The following is an 18,359-nucleotide window of genomic DNA, read 5'->3' as shown; positions in this document are numbered from 1 at the left end:
TCATATTGGTCAGGCTGGTCTCGAACTCCCGACCTCAGGTGATCCACCTGCCTTGGCCTCCCAAAGTGTTAGGATTACAGGTGTAAGGCTACTGCACCTGGCAAACGCGACTGTTTTAACACCATTAACACTCAACGTTATGATTTAACAGGCTGGAGTGCCTGCCTCAGAGTGAGGAGCCCTCTGGCTCTGTCCAGCCAACTTTTGAATTATCTTAAATTTTTGTGGCCGGGCATGGTGGCTCACGGCTGTAATCCCAGCACTTTTGGAGGCCGAGGCGAGTGGATCACGAGGTCAGGAGATCGAGACCATCCTGGCTTACACGGTGAAACCCCGTCTCTACTAAAAAATACAAAAAAAAATTAGCCAGGCGTGGTCGCGGTCGCCTGTAGTCCCAGCTACTCGGGAGGCTGAGGCAGGATAATGGCGTGAACCTGGGAGGCGGAGCTTGCAGTGAGCCGAGATCGTGCTATTGCACTCCAGCTTAGGCGACAGAGACTCCGTCTCAAAAAAAAAAAAAAAAAAAAAATTGTAATTTGTAAGCTACCCGCGGCTATGGTTATATTTACATATGAATAGTTTGAGGGCTTGCTGTGCAGCAAGCAGTGTTCTAAGTGCTTTACATATATTAGTTCATTTACAGCTGATTTTATCCTATTAGATACTTTATTTCTTTAAAGGAGAAAACAAGCTCTGACAAGTTAACTTGCTTAAGGTCACATACATATGATATGTGAACCCAGTACATAGTGAATACAGAATTTGAACCTAGGCTCCAACTTTTCTTCAGAAAGACGGGTAGATGGGTAGGGTAAGGAATTCCTTCTATAAAATGTCATAATAGAGTTCCCTGTTCAATTCAAAAGTACCTGCTCTGAGAGTTCTTTTCTGGGTAAAGGCTATAGTGCAAAGGGCATTTTTTTAGTTCGCTATTAGCTGTCAGCACATTCCGGACTTGAACTCTTTTTTTTTTTTTTTTTTTTTTTGTGACAGAGTCTCGCTGTTGCCCAGGCTGGAGTGCAATGGCGCGATCTCGGCTCACTGCAGGGTCCGCCCTCCAGGGTTCACCCCGTTCTCCTGCCTCAACCTCGCAAGTAGCTGGGATTACAGGCGCCCGCCACCTCGCCCGGCTAATTTTTTGTATTTTTTTTTTTAGTAGAGACAGGGTTTCACTGTGTTAGCCAGGATGGTCTCGATCTCCTGACCTCGTGATCTGCCCGCCTCGGCCTCCCAAAGTGCTGGGATTACAGACGTGAGCCACCGCGCCCGGCCTTTTTTTTTTTTTTTTTTTTTTTTTTGAGATGGAGTTTCGCTCTTGTTGCCCTGACTGGAGTGCAATGACTCGATCTTGGCTCACTGTAACCTCCTCCGCCTCCCGGGTTCGAGCGATTCTCGTGCCTCAGCCTGCTGAATAGTTGAGATTACAGGCATGCACCACCACACCCGGCTAATTTTGTATTTTTAGTAGAGACGGGGGTTTCTGCATGTTGGTCAGGCTGGTCTCGAACTCCCGACCTCAGGTGATCCGCCCGCCTTAGCCTCCCAAATTGCTGGGATTACAGGCGTGAGCCACCGCACCTGGCCTACTTGAACTCTTTAGAAGAGCCAGTTGGTGAGATGCTATCAATCTGGGCCATAAAGGAAAAGCCAAAGTCTGTTTTTTAAAATGTTCTACTCTCAATACAACACAACACCTCCGGTCACCAAAATGTGTGGATTTCTCCCCACCAGCAACCCATCAATGCTGCAGGGGACACCAGCTGGATGTCCTCTAGTTCAATTCAGTTGGTCTCACACTGTCTACCTGGAGATACTGTCCGATCCCACTGATTAAGGGCTCAGTCCCACAAAACTGTGCCCCTCCTTCAGAAGCCAGTTGTGAGTTCAGGCCTCCAGTATTTTGTGTGTGTGTGTGTGAGTGGGAGTCTCGCTCTGTTGCCCAAGCTTGAGTGCAGTGGTGTGATCTTGGCTCACTGCAACCTCCGCCCCCCCTGGGTTCAGGGGATTCTCCTGCCTCAGCCTGCATTGTAGCTGGGAGTACAGGCACATACCACCACGCCCAGCTAATTTTTGGTAGAGACAGCGTTTCACCATGTTGGCCAGGCTGGTCTCGAACTACTGACCTCAGGTGATCCACCAGTCTCAGCCTCCCAAAGTGCTGGGATTACAAGTATGAGCCATTGCTCCCGGCCCATATAGGATGGAGGTGAGCAATTTGGCAAGGAAGAAATTAAAAAGCACATAAGAACAGTATCAAGACCATTGGAATCAGATGACTTCCTGTCCAAGATTCCCAGCTGTGTTTGTGCAAATAAGACTTGATAGTAGTGGAAAACAGGGACAAGAAGAGACTGTCTCTTTCTTCTCAGGTAGATCCCCAAAACTGAAAGCCATTTTCAATCCTGCCACTTGCTTACTAAAGATTTAGGGTTTAGGTCCAAACCTGCTCTTTGTTTGCTTGATGCCTGGGACGAGTGGCCAAGGCCGACATTATTAGACGTTGGTTAATCCCTAATTTCGCCAAACAATGACGGCCTAGGCTTTTCCGGCCTTTGAAACAGGAATTCAAGACACAAAAACTTGTGTTGATGGCATTTTGTGTTGGGGCTTTTCACAACTGATGACACTGGAAAAATAACCCATAGGAAACTACCTTATGAGACCCTAGATCTCGGTTTAGCAGTTCACCACAAAAGTGGTGAGGTGTTTTTTGGCTTTTAATTTTAGCTGCTTGGCTCTGTTTTTAGTTCGTGTGATTGTCTCCGCAAAGGCAGTGAATGGAGAATTCTCCCTAAGGTCAGCATTTAATTATTGCCTCACTCTGGCTGCTATAGTATTACAACTCTTGGAACGTACAGCATTGATCCTACTATTAAAGTTGCCTGGAGCATGCCAGCACGTTGGACATCGGCGTTCCAGCAACTGCCTCAGTCACTGAATCGAGTGGGAGGCTCATTTTGCAGTTTACTATCTCCATGAGCAGGTCCAGGCGCGGGACATGTTCTATGACTCGATTGGGTCCTGCCGCTGTCCGTCATCGGAAGGCTTACAGCGCCTACTGTTTTGCAGTAAGATTTGCAGGCTTAGCACCGCCTCTGGAAACAAGGAGAGTGAAGGGGCGTTGACGAGTAACGTTGTTTGTATTTCTCTCCTCATTGGATGGCTGCTGTGTCAGTCACACTCTTCTCTGCTATCGTTGGCGGGAAGGATTCAGGCGGGTAGCGGGGACTCGGTACTGCCCCCTTCCAAGCTGGGAGCAGGGCGCGTGACGTCTCAGACATTTGTTGTTGGGGTTTGGGCCTTATTAATTATTCATTAGGTACTTGAAAGCTCTGCAGGGATTGGTGGCTGAGAGGCCTGGTCGACTGTTTCTTAGCTAGAGGTACGTGTCACCCAGTACGCGGCTGGAGAAGTTTTGCATAAATTATTCCGATAAGGAGCGGGGCGGGGTTCTGTGCATAGATTAGTCAAATGAGCCTGGGAGGGAGGGAAGCCGGCTACGAATTAGCCTAAGTTATTAAAGATGGCGACGGAGCGCAGTCGCTCCGCGATGGACTCGCCGGTCCCGGCCTCTATGTTCGCCCCCGAGCCTAGCTCCCCGGGGGCGGCCAGGGCCGCGGCGGCCGCCGCCCGACTCCACGGCGGCTTTGACTCGGACTGCAGCGAGGACGGCGAGGCGCTCAACGGCGAGCCAGAGCTGGACCTCACCAGCAAGGTAGGCCCGGGCGGCGGCGGCGGGCGCAGAGGGGAGCGGGCGGCTGGCCGAGCAGTCTCCGGGGCGACGGCGGGGCCAGCGGCCGCCCTGTCCGCGGGGAGCGCGGAATGGGAAGAAGGGGCTAAGCCCGCCCACCTGCTAGTCTCCGGGACGTGCGGGGGCTCGCGGCGCGAGGGGCCGTCCCCACGGTCCCCGCACCCACCTTGGCTCCCCCGCGTCGCCAACCCAGCCTCCCGCCCTCCCATCTCCCGCCGAGATCGCAACCCCTCGGCTCTGCCACGTGGAACGGGGGCGCCCGATGCCAGCTGCGCTCCGCGCGTTCCCTGTCCCCGCTCAGTGCCCCTCCCTGTTCTTCGGGTCCCCACTTGAGGGGATTCGGAGACCGAGAGTCTCCTCTCCCTGGACCGCGCGGGACAGCAGAGGGGCGAGGGGGCCCGGGCAGGGGGCCGAGACGCTCACGAAGACAGGTAGTCGGAGGCCAGGGCAGGGTGGCAGCCGCGTCTCTTCCCAGACTCGGGAAAGGAAACAGAAAGTAGTCGCTCAGCTGGGGAGGAGCATGTCCGAGAATGTCTACTTTTCGAGCCCACCCGAAACAAAATGGAAAGATGGGCAGGCTCCTTAGTCTCGCTATCCTGTGAGTGGAAGCTCATCTTGTATGAGTGGAGCAGTGAAGGACGTTTAAAACCGTGTTTTTTGAGCTGTCGAGAAGGTAGGCAGGAATTAAGGCCTCGCCAACGGCTTGACATTGTGAAGAATAGAAAAGTAAATACAAGATGTGACTGGTGTTTTGAAGGTGCTTAACGTTCCTTAGGGAAAGAATGCCAACTTGGGAGTCAGACAGGGCTGGGCTCCCTTTCCTGCCCTACCATCGAAAGGCTCTGTGACGTTGGGAAAGTTTCTTAACCTTTCAGTTCTCCAACCACCTCATCTTAAAGTACAGATGGGTTGTAAAAATTAGAAATATATAAGAAGACACCTAATAGTGCCTGATGCATACTAGAGACTCAGTAAATGTTTGAAGTGAACGAGATAGTTCCTAATTTCCTGTGCAGATTAAATAGCAGTGGGTGAAAGATAGATCACCAATACCACCACTTACATTTATAGGATAGTTATGATAGACATTTTATCCAGCTTTGAAAATGTTTGTGACTTTTTATAGTTTATGGCGGCAAATTTGCATGAAACTTGGTCCTAAACTGGAAGGAACTTTCCCTGCAACCTAAGCAAGTTATTTTCAACTGCTCTTTGCCATTCTAGTCTCAGGTGAGCGCTTGGAAGCCAGCTAGCCTGTCAAAGTTGGTCCTGTCTTGTGCCTGTAATGCCATAATGAAGATGGCCAAACTTAGAGAGAGGGATGGCCAGGACGATGTAAAAGACCCAGGAAACATCCAGGTTACAATTAGAAGCTCTGATGAGTCAACTCAGGAAGTTACAAGAGTATGGACCTGACTCAAGAGCAAACAAACTGGATGTCAACACATGGTCAAGGTGCAAAAGAAACATGGTAGGTAGGCCGGGCGCGGTGGCTCACGCTTGTAATCCCAGCACTTTGGGAGGCCGAGGCGGGCGGATCACGAGGTCAGGAGATCGAGACCACAGTGACACCCCGTCTCTACTAAAAATACAAAAAATTAGCTGGGCGTGGTGGCGGGCGCCTGTAGTCCCAGCTACTGGGAGAGGCTGAGGCAGGAGAATGGCATGAACCCGGGAGGCGGAGCTTGCAGTGAGCCGAGATCGCGCCACTGCACTCCAGCCTGGGTGACAGAGCGAGACTCCGTCTCAAAAAAAAAAAAAGAAACATGGTAGGAAATTGCAGGGCAGAGTTGCAAAGACGGTAGTACCTTCATTTCTTGACCAGCTCATTTAATATTCCTAAAAGTGTTATTTCATCACATAGTTGGGGAAGTCCTCCTCACAATTAAAAAATTCATATGTATCTTAATATTGGTGATATCAAAAAGAAAAAATGATGGTGTGGAGGGAGAAAAGGGTTGGGTTGCATAGATTGATTCCAGAGGAACAGATTAGAAGCTAAAAGTTCATGTCCTTACAATAAAAAATGTGGAGACCTAAGGCTCCAAGAGTTTCCGAAGGGAGAAACACTTAGTGAATAGTGGTGGCTAGTTTCATCCAACAAGGTTTTTCTGGGAATGATTGGGTGAAGAAAACCTTGTAGTTTCACATTTATTGAGCTGTGGACTAGATGCTTTACATGTTATTATATTTGCTCTTTACAGTGGCCTTAGGATGCAGGTAGTATTAGCTCCGTTTTATAGATTGAAAAACTGAAACTCAGAGGGGTTAAATTCTTTGTCCAAGGTCACACAGGAGTGGTTAGAGAATGGGGTCTGATTGCCAAATGGCTTCCCCAACCAAGTAAGTGGTTGACACTTTAATGTTATTGGCAGACATTTGCAAAATGATGGTGCTAATACTCCTCGTAGTGGTAATGGTGATGGTGTTTTGTTGATGAAGATGAGTCTTGCAGGCAGTTCTCATTCCCAAATATTCAATATAGCTAAGACAAGATAGAACAGAATTCTTTTGTTATCCTGAGAGCCACTGGCCTGTGGGTGGAGGGCATGGAGGTATATGAGGTATATGTCTTGTGGGCTTCCAGATGCCAACTGCAGGTAGAAGACTTTGGCATGTAGATGGAAAGCACTGCGCTTTCTATCCACAGTGCCATATTCTCAGTCACTTGGGTCCTGCCCTTCCTGTTAAGCAGCAGGAGGTAGACTGCTTGTGCCCTCTTTACCATGGGTTATGGCTCAGACATACATATTTTAGTATATTATTTGGCTCATATAAGGCCTGAGGCTCAAAGGCTACTTCAGGAGAAGCAGAGAGGGCATGAAGGGGCTGTGCAGCCTTTTTTGATGAGGGTGCTATGGGGTTCAGTCAGGATCTTTGGTTAGGCTATATTGATCCGCTTTGGCTGTGGTGCTCTTCTAGCAAGTGTGGTCCTAAGGCTGTTGGTTTCTTTTCTAGCTGGTTCTAGTGAGCCCTACATCAGAGCAGTATGACAGCCTACTTCGGCAGATGTGGGAGAGGATGGACGAGGGATGCGGAGAGACCATATATGTCATTGGGCAGGGATCAGGTGAGCATAGTTTTCCTTTCACTTTATTTTTAAAAATTATTGGGCCGGGTGCGGTGGCCCTGCCACCTGTAATCCCAGCACTTTGGGAGGCCAAGACAGGTGTATCACCTGAGGTCAGGAGTTCGAGACCAGGCTGGTCAACATGGTGAAACCCCATCTCTACTAAAAATACAAAAAATTAGCCGGGCGTGGTGGCAGGCGCCTGTAATCCCAGCTACTCGGGAGGCTGAGGCAGAAGAATTGCTTGAACGTGGGAGGCGGAGGTTGCAGTGAGCCAAGATCGCACCATTGTGCTCCAGCCTAGGCGACAAGAGCGAAACTCTGTCTCAAAAAAAAAGAAATTATTTAGAACACATTTTCCCCTCTTTTTGAACTTTTCTGCTTATGTGTCTCAGTTACAGTGATTCTTTAGTGTCTGCAGAACTGTTTGGAGTACATGAAAGTACAAAGCGAATGTTAATTCTGACGTTAGTGGCCATAATGTGCTTGACTTTCCAAGCAGTTTTACAGATTCTTCCTTTTTACCTCCAGTACTCTCTATTTGCATAAGAGGAAATGAAGCACAAAGCAAAGGAACTTCTTGTCTAAGGTCATAGGGCAAGCCATAGTTAGGTCTAGAATTAAGCTTATTCCTGGGCAGCTGGAGATCTTCCCTTCCAGGCCCTGTTTACAGATCCCATTGCTACTTATTTTCTGCTTAGCAGAGGACCTCCGTGATTCTTCTTGGTGTCAGCAAAGAAAAGATGCCCAGAATTCCTCTCTTGTCAGGCTCCTTGCCCCAGACCATACTGACTATTTAGTCTGGCTAGCTGGGATAACAGGTCATCTTCTCTCTCCACTGGATCCTGTCAGACACATAGGCTTGTAACCATTCTGAAAGGGACTGGTTATTGTTCTCCCAGCTGCTTATTCCTTGTAACAGAACCTACTGTTTTAGAGGAAGGCAGCCCTCAACAATCCCAGAGTATATTACAGTTTCTTCCCCTGGTTGCTCCTAGTTAACAACTTCAGTACAAGACCTGCTTACCTTCATCTTCATTATGGGATTATCTTTGCTGAAATGACAGCTGCGGTTGTTAACGATTATGAATTCAGCCCATACCAGCACTTGTCTCTGTCATCTTTGCAGGAAGCCCAGGTGGGCCTGGATGCATCATTAAAGAAACACTTTTCTTTGCTGAATGTAGGCTTTGTAAAGCCAGGTAATAATTCTTTTGTAGTTTGAGTTGAAGATTGAATAAATCTCAAAATCATTCTTAAACTATTTGACACATATCTATTAAGTATCTTCTAAGGCCTGCCACTGTTGCAAAGCTCTTTTGGAGACTTAAAATCCGATCCCTGCCCCAAGGAGGAAAGATGGCATATACACAAATAACCTCCATGGAAAACAGTATTTGGAAATGTTGTAAGAGTGACATAAAGAAGAAGGATTTGCTCTCCAGATGCAGCTGTGCCTTCCTTTGAAATATCTTTCGTATCTGTTCTTTCCTTCCCATCCTTGCTGCTACCTCCCTAGTTGAGGGTCTTACCACCTAAAGGAAGTCATGGTCAGAGAGATAGGCAAACTAAGTGGTTGCATATCAAGAAAGGGAGAGAGTTGATTAGCATTATCAAGTAGTACAGAGGCAGCAATGAGTGCCAGGTTCAAAAAAAAAAATTCCATTTGTTGACTAGGAGATCATTGGTAGCCTTTTGAAGCTTTGATGTCAGGTACACATCTGGCCTGCTCTAATAAGATGAACCACTCAAAGATCACTTAATGATTGTAGAATTTCAGGAACCACATATAGGTCAATTTTGACAAGTGTTGAGTCTGTTTTTGAAGACCCAGATTCTTAAGACTCCCCTTTCCCCTCATCCTTTTATGTGGACTCAGTGAATTTTGCCATGCCTTGACAACTCACACCCCACCCATGGCAATTAACCCACCCATGGCAAACCCACCCATGGCAAAGCGTAAGATGTCAGATATTTATTAACACATCTGTACACCCAAGCATCATCCTCGAATCTACCAGTTGGATGCTATTAGATTCATAGTGACTCCTCCTGCTGGAATTCTTTACAAATAGAAAGAGATCATAACTAGTTAAACAAGTTGAACATTAAACAGAAGACTAACCCAGATACACGGCCCCAAGGAGTCAGTTTCATCAGTGATTTCCTTGCTGCTTCACCTCTGTTTATCACATCCTTTCTCTGTAAAATAGGAATAATGATACCTTCCTCATCCTACCTCAGAAATTTTGTATAGATAAATGAGACATTTAAAATTGTAACAAATGTAGAGGAATGTGCTCTTTAAGAATACATTCTCAATGTTGATATTTTAAAAGGGGGCAGTCTGGACTAATCTATAGGATCTAGAACGTGGCAGGCCTGGATTTGCCTACTGACTCTTTTCCTTGTCTTAAAATGGGGATAATAATGGAATCTCTCCCATGGTGTAGTAGTGAAGATTAAATGAGAATTCAAGGAAATCATCGTGAATAGTGAGCATTACATAAATGTTAGCTAATATTAGTAGTTGCAGTAATAATTTTTTTAAGGGTCCCAGGTTGTAGTTGATTTATCGTGAGATTTCTTTGAAAAAGAAGGCTCATGCCTATAATCCCAGCACTTTGGGAGGCCAAGGTGGGCCAATCACTTGAGGCCATGAGTTCGAGACCAGCCTGGCCAACATAGTGAAACCTCATCTATACTAAAAATGCAAAAAATTAGTTGGGTATGGTGGTGCACCGCTGTAATCCCAACTACTCAGGAGGCTGAGGCATGAGAATCACTTGAACCCTGGAGGTGGAGGTTGCAGTGAGCTGAGATGGCGACAGAGTGAGACTCTGTCTCAAAAGAAAAACAATTAAAAAAAAGTTCAGGGGACATAGGAGGAGTATTAAGTCTTATAAAATTATTATTATTATTTTTGAGACAGAGTTACTCTCTGCCATCTAGGCTGGAGTGCAGTGGTACGATCTCGGTTCACTGCAACCTCTGCCTCCTGGGTTCAAGCAGTTCTTCCGCCTCAGCCTCCCGAATAGCTGGGACTACAGGTACCTGCCACCATGCCTGGATAATTTTTGTATTTTTATTAGAGACGGGGTTTCACCACGTTGCCTAGGCTGGTCTTGAACTCCTGACCTCAGGTGATCCCCCCGACCTCAGCCTCCCAAAGTGCTGGGATTACAGATGTGAGCCACCGCGCCCGGCCGAGGAGTACTAAGTCTTTGTGGAAGAGTCAGGAAAGGCTATGAAGAGGAGCTGCCCTTTAATTGATTCTAAAGGATGAGTAGGAATTTTCCAGATAAATGGAAGGAATAGTGAATGGGCAGAGGAAACCATTCTCACAAAGGCGTGGAGGCATTGGAGACAGGAATATATAGTGGACCAGAAGTAATCTAGTAGGATGAGTGGAGAGTATGAGGTCCTGAGTGGTAGGAGGAGAGGCTGGGCAGAGGAAGGCAGGGCTCAGATTCTAAGGGTCCTTAAATGCCATGCCAAAGAGGTTAGACTTTTATTCTGAAAGTCTAGGGAGTCTTTGCAGCCTGTAGAAGAGGAGAATACATGTAAGAAAGGTAAATGAGCCGGCAGGATGGAAATCTGATTAGCGTCTGGCATGGCTGAGTATGTGGCCTTTAGTAATTGGACCTCTGCAGCTTTTCTCCTCCACCTTTGTCTCCACTTCCACAGAGTGAGGAATGTGATGCATGCTGGAGACGGGTAATGTGACTGACCGAGAGCCCTGATGGACAAGGTGACGTTGGTGATAGCCCTTGGTGTGGAGCAGGACCTGAAAGAACAGTAGCAGGGGAGGTTGAATAGAATTTAGCCAGCCTTCTCAGGAACACTCCCAGCAAACCCTTCTCTAACCCTGAAGGCTTTCACAGCTCACTTTGCCATGCATTTAGAAACTCCTCAGCCCAACCGCTCCCTCTTTGTTCATTTGTTTTACATTTTACAAACATTTAAGGACTTGATATAGGGAAGGCACTGGTTGTGGGGCATCAGGAAATTGTTGCAGTATGTTCCTTGTTTTCAAGATGCTTATGTATTGTGTGGAGAGGGGAGGATGTGTATCCAAAACACTGTTGCACAAGGCAGTACATTGTAAATGTAAGGGAGACATAGACGTTTGTGGGCAGAATGAGTAGGATTTTGCCAGGAGGAGGTACACTGTTGGGCTTCCAGGATAGGAAATCCATGAGCAAAGGTGTAGAGCTAGGACCCTGCAGAGAACCCCAGTACAAGGAAGGGGAGTGGTGTGTGTGTGATGGGGCCACTTGCACCAGGACAGAGCTTACAAGGGGAGAGTGGGGAGGGAGTATGGCACAAATGGGGAGGCTGTTAAGCAGTTAGGCCTGGGGAGCCATTCAGAACCTTTGATTTGAAGTGACAGTGTCAGAGCTGTGCTTTATTTAGGACCTTAAGGGGTCGGTTGGAGGGAATAGAGACTGAATTTGTAAAGACAAAAGTTAAGGGTCTGTTGTGGTGGTTCAGGTAGAATAAGAGCCTGAATCAGGCTGGTGGCTGCGGATTGGCAAAAAGGGCAGACATCAGGGAAGGAGGCAAGGTAAAATGCTAGAATCAGCAGGACTGGACTGAGGAGACTGGTGGCTAGAGAGATGGTATTGTCATTGTCAGAAATAAAGAAGGAACTGGTCAGGCAGTTAAGAGGAACCCTTGCTCTAGAGGAAAAGGCTCTAGTTTTGGAATCTGAAGACCTGAACTCACGGCCTCCCCCAAGCTCTGAGATCTCCCTAGGTTCTTTTTACCCCACAGTTAAAAGGGAACAGTAATGCCTACCTCATAAGATTACAGTGAGAAATAAAATGCTTTATTAACATTATTAGTGTTTGTGCTGTTGTTTAAAAGAGGGTTGGGTTGGGTGTTGAGTTTGGATATCAGACTTCTAGGAGTTATCCAGGCAATTGGAAATTCAGTCTGGAGTTCTGGGCATAGGGTGGTGTTAGGAATGAGTGTTTTTATAGTTTTCAAAATGACAGCAAAAGCCATAGAACAAGATGGCCAAGGGGAAAATTTGGAGGAAACAGAACAGGGCCACTGACAGACTACTGGAAAAGACCGGCATTCAGGAGAGGAGCTGGGGACACAGGGGTGGGGAGGCACAGCAGGAGAGGTCAGGTGATGCGTGAGCAGGGCGGGAGGGAAGTGCTTCAAGAGGGAAAGGCTGAGTGGCCAGCAGTATCGAATGCTGTAGGAGTCAAGAAGAGGGCATTAGAGAGTTTAGAAGGCCACTGGTGGGCCAGGCATGATGGCTGACGCCTGTAATCCCAGCACTTTGGGAGGCCGAGGCGGGCAGATCACTTGAGGTCAGGAGTTCGAGACCAGCCTGGCCAACATGGTGAAACCCCGTCTCTACTAAAAATACAAAACTTAGCCAGGCATGATGGTGGACGCCTGTAATCCCAGCTACCTGGGAGGCTGAGGCAGGAGAATCGCTTTAACCCGGGAGGCAGAGGTTGCTGTGAGCAAAGATTGTGCCACTGCACTCCAGCCTGGGTGACAGAGTGAGACTCCATCTCAAAAAAGAAAAAAGAAAAAAAGGCCACTGGTGGCATGTGACAACTGCGCTTTCTTCTGTAGCGGGCAGATTCCCAGTGAGTAGATGGTGGGGTAGTACAGTCAACACGCGTTGATGACTCCCGAGATGTTTGATGGTGAAAGGAAAAACAGGAGATGGTAGCTTTGCAGATAAGCAGGGGCAAGGGAAGGGGAGTGGTTTTCCTTTCCTTAGTTTAGGAGCTTGTTTGGAGTGGGAGGAAGAGAAGAAGAGACAAGGAGAATATTTAGTGCGGGGGAAGAGAGTCACACATGCTGAAGGGGTTAGCCAGCCAGGGAAGGAGCAGGGGCGCTCTTGGAGACAGGACAGCTGGGAAAGGCTGAGGGAGTGATTGTGGAAATTAAATCCAGCGCCTCATGGAAAGCAGCTGACGGGTTGTCATATAGTAGGAGCTCAATAACTGTTTGGTCGGTTGGTCCTGCCTTCTGTCTGATTCCCTTCCTTGTCCTGAGCTCAAACTCATTTCTCCAGCTGCTTGCTGGACATGTCACCTGAGCCACCTCAGTTAAAAATCTTATCTCTAAAATGTTTCTGAATTCCTCTCCCATTTTCCTCCATCTTTCTGTCGTCATTATCTCTTGCCTGCATTATTAGAATTACTTCCTAACTGTACTCCCCCTTACTGGTCTCTCACTTGCTGGTGCACACTTGGCACTGCTACCCAGGAGATCTTTCTAACCCACAGCCATCTGATCATGTTACTCCCCTGCCTCAGCCTACGGTGTCTCAGTGCCTGGTGCAGAAGGTGTGTCGCTGCTGTCCGTCTGTTGTGCCGCTTCCACCTCTCATGTGGTCTCCTGTCACTCCATGTCACCCATCCTGCTCCCCAACACACTGAGCTGCCTCCTGGTCCCTGAACTTGCCATGATCTGCCACGCCACGCTTTGTTCCTCTGGCTAGGATGTCTTTCCTCCTTCTGCAGGCCCAGCACTTGTTGACCTAGCTTGGCGTCAGCCCTTTGCAAAACTGTCCTTGGCTTCCCCAGGCAGTGCTTTATGTTCTCTTCGCACAGTCCTAGAGTGCAGCACTCGAGCTGTATTGCAATTAATTAATTTCCTGTCTGCCTCCCCCACTGGGCTGTGAGCTTCCTAGGGGCACCTGTAGTCCTAGTACCCAGCATGAGGCTTGGCATAAAACCTGGGAGAGCCTCGGTGGCTGTTGTTGAATGAAGTAGCGAATGCTCTGCTTGACGGAGAGGTCTGTGGCACTGTCATGTTTTAACTTGGTGTGTGCCCAGGTTTTCTCTCAGGTAGAGAGGACCCCTGTTCCTCTGCAGTGCTGGGGTCGGGGGGTGGTGGCCTTTGTTAGGTGGGGTTCCTGGCTGGCTGGTTGGCAGGCTGGTTGGTCAGGACTCCCTCTCCTGCTGATGTCTGGGCTCTTGTCACCAGATGGGACTGAGTATGGGCTGAGTGAAGCTGACATGGAGGCCTCCTACGCCACAGTGAAGAGCATGGCGGAACAGATAGAGGCCGATGTCATCCTTCTGCGGGAACGGCAAGAAGCTGGGGGCCGCGTGCGTGATTACCTGGTCCGGAAACGAGTAGGAGACAATGACTTCCTGGAGGTCAGGTGAGGAGGCCTCAGGACGTTTTGGGGTCCCCATTCTTCACTGAGGTTGGTGACTGAGCCTGTGGCACTCGGTGTGTCAGCTCCATCCTTTCCCCTCCCGAGGCGTGGAAAGAGTGTCCGGGTGTCTGGAGACATGGGCTCCTTGCTCTAATTCTGCACTTCCCTGTCCCTTTGGGAAGAGCATGAGAGAGGCCAGCCGTGCATTCTGTGGCCATTCTCTGTGGGTGTGTTTCTTTTCCCTTCAGCCTGTGAGCCTGGAAACCAGGGTCATGGAGAAGAGCCTTTTGTGCCTCTGGTAGCCTTGCGGCTTTTCCTGGCAGCACCCAGAAGCTAGTGGGAGTTAAGGGAGATAGCCACTGTGGGAGTCTGGGCCCTTCTGATGACTCTACAGTAGCAGCTCCAGGAACCTTCCCACTGTGCTCCTTTTGCTCAAGGAGGGGATCAGGGGCAAGCCTGGACTTGCGGATCCAGTTACTGGGGTTATGATGGTCGCTCCATTTCACTCATGCACTAACTCTCACACAGATGTATGGGTTCATCTACATGCAGGGTAGCAGTGGTGGGCAACGTGGATGCCGGCAAAAGCACGCTTCTGGGGGTCCTGACACATGGGGAGCTGGACAATGGCCGAGGCTTTGCCCGCCAGAAACTCTTCCGCCACAAACATGAAATTGAATCTGGTCGCACCAGCAGTGTGGGCAACGACATTCTCGGCTTTGACAGTGAAGGCAATGTAGTGAACAAGCCTGACAGCCATGGCGGCAGTCTGGAGTGGACCAAGATTTGTGAGAAGTCCACTAAAGTCATTACCTTCATCGACTTGGCTGGTCATGAGAAGTACCTGAAAACAACCGTCTTCGGCATGACAGGCCATCTGCCTGACTTCTGCATGCTCATGGTGAGTGGGAGGCGCCCCAAGGAGGGGAGGCTTCAGCAGGGCTGCTTGGGTCTGGTTATGCGCAAGTCTGAAACTGTTCTGAGACTGAGGCCTGTTGGTTTGGGGCTTTGACATCGGGTGAGGCTGGCAAGTTTTGCAGGGGTGCCCAGTCCTTCGAGTAATGGTCTTCTCAAGGCTTGAACCTTGATCTCTCCCTTACATCAGTCTAGGGAAGGGATCCTCTTGGTGAAAACCAGGTACCCTTGAAGACCTGTCTTATTTTTTGCAGAGGCATAGAGGAGGGTTTCTCCTGGGGCTTACTTGTTACCTTCAGAAATGTTTTCTGCAGAGGATTGGGCTACTTTGAGGAGGTGACACCAGGTAGATAGTACCTTCAGAGGGGCAGGCCTGGGGAAGAAATGGAGAAGATAGCCATAGGAGGCACAGGCCACAGTCGAGAGGCCCTGAAAGGTGGCCTCCTGGAGCCTGGGAGGAGGATCGGCCAGTGCACAGCCCTTGTTGAGAGGCTCTTATGTGTCTGGTACTATGTGAGGTCTGATGATACAGCAATGAACAGGGCTGTCCAGAGGCTCCCAAAAAGCTTAGGGTCAAGCGTGATTAAATTTTTAAGCAGCTATTCCTGCTAGGAACATTAAAAACAACCAAAAAATGTTTAAGCAGCTCATCTAGTAGATTAACTGAGAAAGAAAGGGAGCAGAGGGCTCTGTGTTGGATCTCATTGCTAAGCTTGCCTTTGTGACCCACTGATCTTCCTCCCTGGACAGACAGTGGGAGTGCTGAGGGGAGCGGCAAGGCCTGTAACCTTGTGCACATCTCCACAGCTTTCACAGCAGGAGTAAGGAAGAGGGAGGGCGGGAAGGGAGAGAGTCAGAGACACACATGCCTTGAGTGTTCCCTTGGCAAGGCCTTCCCAAAACCCTTCCCCATTTCTCGATTCCTTCAGCTGCCTGTATTAATAAATGTAGTAAACATAAGCATCTGTTCATAGCAAACCTGATCAAGTTGCTGCACAAACATAGGTTCTCAAGCAAATTCTCCCTAAACTGGAGAGCAGTAAAGAGAGGCAGAGCATGCTGTGTGTGAACACTCGTAGGCTCTCTGCCTGAGGCTTTTGGGACCTCAGCATGCCTTCATTTCCCATTTCCTTCAGTGTTGCAAAGGGCCATGACCAGCTTCTTGACTGGGCTGAGGAAAGCTGCTTGCCAGGAAGGGATCTTAGCGGAAGATCCAGAGGGCGTATTTGGGGGAGTTGTTGGGTTGATATTAAGAAGGGTATAGAAACTGGTTGAGAATAAGCATTTTTCCAGCTGAGCTACAGTGAGTAAGACCAATTAATGGAAATGTCTTCACCCAGGACAAAATGTTACATATATATTATCTGACTTTTTGGTTGTGATCCAAATGTTAACCTTTCTGTAGAAAACAATGAAATGTTTCATGATAGTCCCACGGCATTTGACTTCTAGGAAAAAATATTTAAAATATATAGAAAACAGCCGTAGAGTACTCTCTTCTCCAGGTTGGGAAGAGCAAAAGCAAGTCTATGTTGGGTTAGAAAGGTGGCTGAAGGGCACGGGAAGACGTAGGGAAGACTGTGGAGGTGTCCTGGTGGAGGGAGAGGGAAGTGCCAGCCAGGGTGACTCATCTGGGAGCCATGGAAACCCAGTGGGCGTCTCCGTGACACACTGGAATGGATAGGGCCCTGTGTAAACACATCATGGCAGCTTTTTTTTCAAATTTTCTTCTGGTTTAGTATGGTACAAAATAGTGAAAAGTTTCCTCCCAGAGGCAACCAGTGTTTCCAGTTTCTTGTGTACCTGCCAGAGATATTTTGTACTCAGATGAGCAAATGTGTATATATTCTCTCCCTCCAATTTTAAACATTCAGAAAAGGTGAAAGAATAGTACAACGAATACCATAAACTCACCACTTAGATTTAGCAATCATTAACATTTTGCCATATTTGTGTGTATATATGGTGGGTACATATGTGTATATATGTTTTTTATTTATTTAAATTTTTTTTTTTTTTTGAGATGGAGTCTTGCTCTGTCGCCCAGGCTGGAGTGCAGTTGTGTGATCTCAGCTCACTTCAGCCTCCGCCTCTTGGGTTCAAATGATTCTCCTGTCTCAGCCTCCCGAGTAGCTGGGATTACAGGCACGCGCCACCACACCCAACTAATTTTTAGTATTTTCAGTAGAGACGAGGTTTCACTATGTTGGCTAGGCTGGTCTGGAACTCCTGACCTCCAGCAATCTGCCCACCTTGGCCTCCCAAAGTGCTGAGATTATAGGCGAGAGCCACCGTACCCAGCCTGATTTAATATTTTTTAAAGACACAAAGCCTCACTCTGTTACCCGGGCTAGAGTGCGGTGGTACGACTGTAGTTCATTATAACCTCAAACTCCTGGGCTCAAGGGATCCTCCCATCTCAGCCTCCCAAGTACCTAGGACTACAGGCGTGCACAACCATGCCTGGCTAATACTAATTTTTTTAGAGATGAGATCTTGCTATGTTGCCCAGGCTGGTCTCAAAACTCTTGGCTTGAAGTAATCATCCCACCTTGGTGCCTCCCAAGGTGCTGGGATCACAGGTGTGAGCCACCGTGCCCAGCCAAGTATGTATGTTTAGTTTGGTGTTTTTTTTTTTTTTTTTTTTTGGCTGAATCACTTGAAAATAGTGGAAATGTCTTCACCCCGGACAAAGTCACAATGTAGACATTGTGACTTTTCACTGCCAAACACTTCAGCATACAGCTCCTAAAAGTAAGGCCTGTCTCCTACTGTTTTTACAATTAAGAAAATGAAGAATAGTTACCTAATATCCTCAAATATTTAGTCTGTATTTATGTTATTTCAGATGTTTCCGAAATAACTTTCAGCTGCTTTTTTTAAGCCATGAATCAGTCACCACTTATCCGCCACTGCCTTTTCTTTTCTTTTTTTCTTTTTTTTTTTTTTTTCGAGACGGAGTCTCGCTCTGTCACCCAGGCTGGAGTGCAGTGGTGTGATCTCAGCTCACTGCAAGCTCTGCCTCCCGGGTTCATGCCATTCTTTTGCCTCAGCCTCCCAAGTAGCTGGGAGTACAGGCGCCCGCCACGACGCCCAGCTAATTTTTTGTATTTTTAGTAGAGATGGGGTTTCACCGTGTTAGCCAGGATGGTCTCGATCTCCTGACCTCGTGATCCGCCCACCTCGGCCTCCCAAAGTGCTGGGATTACAGGCATGAGCCACCGCGCCTGGCCTTTATTTTCTTTGAGATGGAGTCTCGCTCTGTCGCCCAGGCTGGAGTGCAGTGGCGCAATCTTGGCTCACTGCAACCTCCGCCTCCTTGGTTCAAGTGATTCTCCTGCCTCAGCCTCCTGAGTAGCTGGGATTACAGGCACCCGCCACCACATGCACCTAATTTTTTTGTTTGTTTGTATTTTTAGTAGAGAAGGGGTTTCACCATGTTGGCCAAGCTGGTCTCGAATTCCTGACCTCAGGTGATC

The 18,359-nt window shown here is 48.2% G+C and overlaps 1 protein-coding gene across 2 annotated transcripts in view; it reads left to right on the top strand.

Moving 5' to 3' along the window:
- Window positions 1–3,293: 3,293 nt before the first annotated feature.
- GTPBP1 (GTP binding protein 1) overlaps window positions 3,294–18,359 on the top strand; it is a 28,439-nt gene continuing 13,373 nt past the window's right edge. The window contains exons 1-4 of one of the 2 annotated variants that reach the window (XM_030815538.1): window positions 3,294–3,715; window positions 6,710–6,821; window positions 13,788–13,968; window positions 14,518–14,866. In XM_030815538.1, coding sequence (XP_030671398.1) covers window positions 3,524–3,715; window positions 6,710–6,821; window positions 13,788–13,968; window positions 14,518–14,866 — 834 coding nt within the window. In that variant the 5' untranslated portion in view covers window positions 3,294–3,523. The remainder of the gene's footprint in view (window positions 3,716–6,709; window positions 6,822–13,787; window positions 13,969–14,517; window positions 14,867–18,359) is intronic. The other variant, XM_012507776.2, reaches the window with a different exon arrangement.

The sequence above is a fragment of the Nomascus leucogenys genome, chromosome 7b, assembly GCF_006542625.1.
Source record: "Nomascus leucogenys isolate Asia chromosome 7b, Asia_NLE_v1, whole genome shotgun sequence".
Classification (NCBI taxonomy): domain Eukaryota; kingdom Metazoa; phylum Chordata; class Mammalia; order Primates; family Hylobatidae; genus Nomascus; species Nomascus leucogenys.
Note: the sequence above shows the minus strand (reverse complement) of the source record. Positions and strands in the feature narration are given on the sequence as shown.